The sequence below is a fragment of the Gavialis gangeticus genome, unplaced genomic scaffold, assembly GCF_001723915.1.
Source record: "Gavialis gangeticus isolate Ggan-Ray unplaced genomic scaffold, GavGan_comp1, whole genome shotgun sequence".
Taxonomy (NCBI): domain Eukaryota; kingdom Metazoa; phylum Chordata; order Crocodylia; family Gavialidae; genus Gavialis; species Gavialis gangeticus.
The window spans coordinates 3690668-3697257 of record NW_017729018.1 but is presented as its reverse complement, the minus strand read 5'-3'; the positions used below and the strand labels follow the sequence as shown (position 1 = coordinate 3697257).

Below are 6590 nucleotides of genomic sequence, written 5' to 3'. Positions count from 1 at the left end.
ATCCCCACCCCACACCCCGTCACAAACCCTACACTCCCCATACCCCCACCACACCTCTCCAGCCCCCTCCCCCCAAAATATACAAGAGTAAGACTTCATTTTGAGCTATTTTGCAATCACTTATTTATACACGAGATGCAAACACACACAAATCAGGACAATAAAAAAAATAAATAAAAAAAACATATTATTGTGGATATTTGATTTTTAGTGTATCTTTTTTTTGCTGGTTTCAAGATGGCAAACCCCCTTCCCAAAAGGAGTACATCCAGGGGCAAGGTTAAGGACTTCCAGTGGATTAGGTCAGGGGTTACAGAGTGGGACTTCCAGTTCCAAAATGGCAACCAGGAGGCGTGGGACCTGTCAAGGGGCGGGGCCACTGTTGTAGCCCTCGACAACTCACCAAAACTTGTTTAGCGGCCCTCCAGCCGAAATAATTGCCTGCCCCTGGTCTACCTCATGGGACTTGCTGTGAAGTGCCATGAGTTAGATCAGGAAGTTTTAGTGAGGATTTGACTAAGGAACTGGGGTGCTGGATGTTTGGGACAATCACTATCCAGGCTCTCAGCTAACTGACTAGTGACCACCTTCTTATAGTATTCATTGATTAAACACTACACATTACACAGAAAATGGAAGCATAGCATTCCTTTATTTGTTTAAAATTGTCTCCTTTTAACTGGATAGCACTACAAAGACAATCAAATGTTAAAGCCACATTACAGGCTGTCCTTTAAACACTTATAAGGTAAAATAACCAAACAAACTGTGTTAAGTGACAATAAATCACAATACTATCAAGAAAGGTCTTTCTTAACAAATGCGTTGTGCAACCAGCTGAGAAACCTGCCACATACAGCTCCATTCAAATAGTATGGCCTATCCAGCTCTAGGCTCTCAGCTTTCCCAGCAGGGCTTGCTGGTTATACACCGAGGCCTAAATTCATTACGCTTTATGTGCCTATAGGGCACTCACCAACTGTGTAAATGACATTTTTGGCACTTATGCACAACTTGATTACGTTACCCTTGCAGCATAGATGCCTAAGTATCCACATGGAGGATCAGAGAAGGATCAGGGAAAGTGTGGGTCCTTCACAAAATGGGGGAGGCCACCTAGTCACAGGGGATGCAGCAAAGGCTGAAGTGCTCAATTCTTTTTCCACCTCAGTCTTCACAGGCAATGTCAGCTCCCAGATTACTGCACCTGGTAGCACAGTTTGGGGAGGAGGTGAGTAGTCATCAGTGGCAAAAGAACAGGTTAAGGACTATTTAGAAAAACTGAACGTGTACATGTCCATGGGGTTGGACGGGGTGCATCTGAGGGTGCTGCTGGAGGAAAACTTGGAAAATGTCTAATCAGGCATGTGGTGGTTTAAAGCAGTATGTGATGACATCAGAGGGACACAGAGGCTGGGAGGGTCCAGAACCCATCATCCTGTTTCCTGCATGAATGCCTTACCTGCTGAGATTATAACACAATAATGCCTTACTTTTTTCAGGATGTGGGTGTGTTTGCTGCCTGGCTAGTGCATACACTACTACGCACTCTCAGTAGCCATGCAGACACATTGGTAACAGAACTGCACACTGTGCATACATGCCAAAAATGCCATTTACACAGCTATTCAGTGCCATTTAGGCATCTAAAGAGTGAGAGAATTCCACCCAAGGGCCAAGACCGATTCCTTTATCCCCATTTCCCTCTATGGAATTAAAGACACCCTCATTTGCTCAGCATCAGGTTTTGTGAAGTGGTAGACTATAACAGTAAGTCCATCAGTGCCTGGAATTTTCTATTTTTGAGAGATTCCTGCCTGCACAAACTGACAAGAGTTAAAACTGTAGAAAAGGAAAGGAAAGGAAAGGAAAAGTCCTCAGACACTACGGAATAGCTTTTCATTGTGAGAGTCCTGGCCACTTCTCTTTAGAAGGCACTCATTGAGACACAGAGAATCTCCCTGTGGTTAGGTGATACTATTAAACAACATGTATTAGAAAGTTAGCGCTCTGATTCTGTTACCACTTCTGATGGTTTAATGTGGCACTTAGGCTGCCATTTCTGCTGGAAGATATTTAACACTCTCTAAAGAAAACTGCAAAGTTTTTAACCACAGTACTAAACAAGAGAAACTATTATTTTTTCATTTTTAGGTAGCATGTTACAGAGATGTTTTAAAGCATACCATGTCTAATGGAGAACTGCAAATCCAAGGCAATTAAATATTTAATGCTTTGCTATCTCTGCAGGTTCATTTCCACTCCCAACTGTCACTTATAAGTTGGCTTTTTTTTTTCCACCCCAAAATAGCTAAGAAAATGGTTTATGTACCTCTGTACTGCTCCAAAATGGGAGCTCATAAAGTGCAAGAGCCCCTCCCAACCCCCAAAATCTTGTCCATTCAGACACTCCGGATCAGGTTACAAATGTACTCCAATTTGAGGCTGAAAATCTAAAGTGAACAAGGAAGCATCTTTAAAGACACTAATACAATAACCCTGTGCTTTTCTCTGCATCAAGGGTGTTAAACTTGCAGTCTGCAGGCCAAATCCAGCCTACAGAGCTCCTTTGTCTAGCCTGCTGGGCTACCAGCAGGTCTGGGGCAATGCCTGGTGGGGGGCTGGGGAAGCAGGCTGCTGCAGAATCCGGGACTCTTAGACCTCGGTGGGCCTGGCGATCAGTGGCAGGAGAGCAAGCAAGGGCTGACAGAGCTCCAGTTGCCCCCCACCCCCCACAGCTGCACTGCCTGTCATCACTGCCATGGCCCTACCTCCCCAGCTGTCAGTACCCTGCTGTGTGACTTGTGGTGGAGGCAGAGTTGGAGCTGCCACTATGGCATGCGGCATACAGCAGTGGCAGCTCTGGCTCTGGCACATGGCGGGGGCCAGAGCTTCTGGATCTGGATCCAGCCTGGGATAGCAGCTGAGTTTGACACCCCTGCATCACATGTAATGGGGCATTTATGAGCTTACAAGAAATGTCAGATTTAAAAAAAATGCCTGCCTTAGTCCACCTGTTCTGCTATGGGTACTTTCTTTTGTAGTGGGGTGGATAGGAAGGGACATAATAGAAGAAGAAGAACTGTTGCCAGAGCAACTTTACCACTGTGGAATGATGCAATTTCAGCAATGATTTAAGCACCATTTAAAACACCTACAATACATTATTTCAAGGAAAAAAATAGTACAATTGTCAAATGTCAGACGAAACAGCAGCTTCTATATTAAAAATTAAAGCAATGTGAACTTTGTCCTGATGACTGCCACAGCAGTGGTTAGGCATCACTGTCATCTTCCTCTTTTTTGTCTTTCTTCCCGTCGCCCTCGCCCTCTGTCGTCTCACTGACGTCTCGTCTCCTTTTCCTGTTGCGTTCATTAAGTCTATTTTTAGGAGGCGGCAAAGGGTCCATTCCAAGTACTTTGTGTATCTGCCTGAAAGCTAGCATTCTTAAAGCATGCTAGGGGAAGAAGGAGGAGAAATATTAAGGAACCAACTAGTATGAGGATAGTCGTAGGCAGGGCAGGGCTGATACTACATTGGTCTGCAATGCTTTCTGTGTGCAGCAGCCCTCAATGTCACACACTATTCAGCCTGGAAGTAAGAGTTAATGATGACAACATGTTCTTCGTATCTATGTTTGATACATTACTATGAAGCCCTAAGCAAACATGCTGAGTCACTGGAAGCCAAGGTAGTCTGTTCCACTGAAAAATCGGACCAAATTTTGACTCATTCAAAAGTTGTTGAGTCTTTATGGGCTGTAATGGGCTTTCAGCCAGGCCCTTTAAGAACTACAAACTACCATATCTGAATTTGCAAGAGAAAGAATACAAATAAAAAGTAGCCATCTTCCAACACAAGGAACCAATGTGTGGACTGCTGAACATATTTGATGATGCAGTAAACGAGGAGAGGATTAACATGTTGCTGACCCACTCTGATCTATCCCACAGTAAGAGGAAACTAAACTGAGGTAAATTTACTCCTTGATGAAACAAGATTTATTTTGCATGAAACAACATATCAGCAGAGTTCAGCCTGGAATGACTCTCCCTTCCTTTTTTGATAAAAGTGATTCTAAAGTCTTCCACCCATTAATCCTAGACATCTTTTTTAGACACCAATACAGGCTAATATTTGCTGAGAGTAGCTAGAAAATGCTAAATAGAGTTTGTGACTTCACTATAAACTAGGAAGATGAAAATTCAGTGTTTTACCTGGATTAGAGCTAAGAAGGTTTCACAGGCTATACGTGACTCAGAAGCAGGATCAATTTGAATAGCTGCAGCAAGTATCTGAGTTCAGCCTGCGACCCTGCAGGGTTCAGGCAAGCTTGGTTAAACTCAGAACCAAGTTTACTGTTTCTCAACGTGGTCTGGCCGGTTTCTAAGAAACTCTATTTTTCACTTTTAAAAATTGCATAACATTGCCTGAGTGGAACAAGTGCTGGTCCCCGCGGTGGTGTGACACCCCCTGGTGGCAGCTCAGCCCTTGTCTTGTCTAGCTCTTTGGGCACTCTCCCCTTCTTCTTGTCTGCCACACCTTGATGTTACTTTTAGAAACAGGGAGGCTGCCCCAGGGCTTCCCAAGTCAGAACTCCTCTCATGAATACAGGTGTCTGTACTCATTGCCTGAAGAGCTAATTATGTGGCTCCAACTGCCTCTTACACCATGCGCATGCCTTGCAGGTGTTATCAATCATATTGATCAACAGCCCCCTTGGGCCATGGTCTCACCCTTGTGACTGTGCTTCCCTGCCCAGGCACTTTGCCTACCTTGGCTACTCCAGGCTTGCCTTCTTCACCTGGGCACTCTGCCTCTCATGGCAACTCCTGAGTACCGCACCTCTGCCTGTATTCCCTACCCAGGCACTTCACCTATGCAGGCTACTCCTAAGCACTGTGTCCTGCCCATTCAGGCTCCTACCTCTGCCCCCTCCTGGGTTTTGGGGTGCTGGTCCCAATCTCTGGGCTTCTTTGCCATGCCTATGCCCCTCTCCAGGCTTTGGGCCTCTGGCCCCAATCTCTGCCCGGTTCCTGGGCTCTGACCTTGCTCCCAGGCCTCTGGCCCTACTCCTGAGCCTGTTGGGACCTCCTTTACTCCTAAGTCCTGTCCACAAATCTCTAGTGCTGCTTACCCTAACTCAGCTGTTACCCAGGAGTCCTGCTGCAGCCCTGCTGCTCTGGAGCTCCTCTCTCTGTGTCTCTCAGGGCTAGACTGCTGGACCACCTCAGGCCCTGAGCTTACATGCTAGTCAGGTGACACCCCTTGATTGCCATCCAAGTCTCCTCTGCAGCTTCATCTCCTCGTAAAGTGAGAGGTGTGCATTAAGTGCCCTGTCACGCTAACAATATCCAGGCATTTCTCCTTGATTAGTACTAATACCATTGTTCCACTGGCCAAAAGGGGTAGGTTTTGATATGGAGCACAAAACAGTTTTCTTCTTCATGTAATATGTAATTAATTCAAGTTTTAATGTTGGCAAATACAAGCTACACCACCCTACCGTCAATAAAGTTAATAGCATTACAAAGAAATATTATGCAAATTAATTTATAGTTGAAGTTTCCTCCCCACTACTTGCAAGCTTATGACTATGACAAAAAGGTCAAAGAACATATACCTTCATAACTGTAATTATATATTTGCTTTATGCTTTTGGCAATAATTCTGTGTTACAGGAAGGGTAGCCATTCCTAGTCATCCAAGTATCCAGACTTGGTCATCTACATGGCATTTTTGGTTGTCTACATACCAAAAATGCCATTAACACTCCAGGTAGGAATTCTGTTCCTGGACACAGACTGCACTAGATAATGCTTCATCTGTCATGTGGTATCAAGTGTCTTGCTGAAAAGTTAGAGAGACCCAAATTCAAATAATCCTGGGCAAAGGAGAGGGCCTAGAACTGAGCTTCCTAGGTGCATGCTCCAACCACTGAACTATTGGGGCCAAAGGACAGGAAGTCTATCGTCCCTTCCTGCTATATTCTGTTGCCTGTGTTCATACATGGATGGCTATGTGGGTATGCAGGCTTATCCAGCAACAGAATTCCTACTTGAGGTGCATGAGGCATTTTGGCATTTAGATGAGCAGAAATTCCAAGCAAACCACCAGATCTGGATGTGTGGATGACCAGGAAGGGAACAGAATATCACTCTGAGTATCACTGTTTTCCCAACAGTCAGTTTCCTATCTTCCTTATGTCTCCCACCAACGCTTCCAACCCACAAGGGACAGAAAAATGTTGCACAGAGGCAAGCGCAACACTGAAAGAATTGGACTAATTTTCTTTAAAGAAAACCTCACCCTTCAGTATGAAATGTAGTTTACTTTGAGATACCCCTTTATTTAAAAAAAACCCAAACAATAGATGCAGCCTTCAAACACATGGAAATCTGCCATGTGTCTTTTTAGTGTTACAAATGCAGGCATGGACTCTGTAGTTTCAAATCTGTAACTGCAAAAGGATATACTCACCCCACATACCCACATATATGATACACCTCTCCTTAGACAATGTTTTTATTGAAGCTTATTTCTCAAAGCTTTTATATATGACTGCTGTCCTTTTCTACCTGTGCCCATC

General features: G+C 44.5%; 1 protein-coding gene across 5 annotated transcripts in view; it reads right to left on the bottom strand.

Annotated features, from left to right (window-relative positions):
• Window positions 1-1514: 1514 nt before the first annotated feature.
• ZFR2 (zinc finger RNA binding protein 2) overlaps window positions 1515-6590 on the bottom strand; it is a 42067-nt gene continuing 36991 nt past the window's right edge. For 4 of the 5 annotated variants that reach the window (XM_019513246.1, XM_019513247.1, XM_019513250.1 and 1 more), the window contains one exon: window positions 1515-3458. In XM_019513246.1, coding sequence (XP_019368791.1) covers window positions 3276-3458 — 183 coding nt within the window. In that variant the 3' untranslated portion in view covers window positions 1515-3275. Of the gene's footprint in view, window positions 3459-6337; window positions 6580-6590 lie in introns of those variants that run through there. The other variant, XM_019513248.1, reaches the window with a different exon arrangement.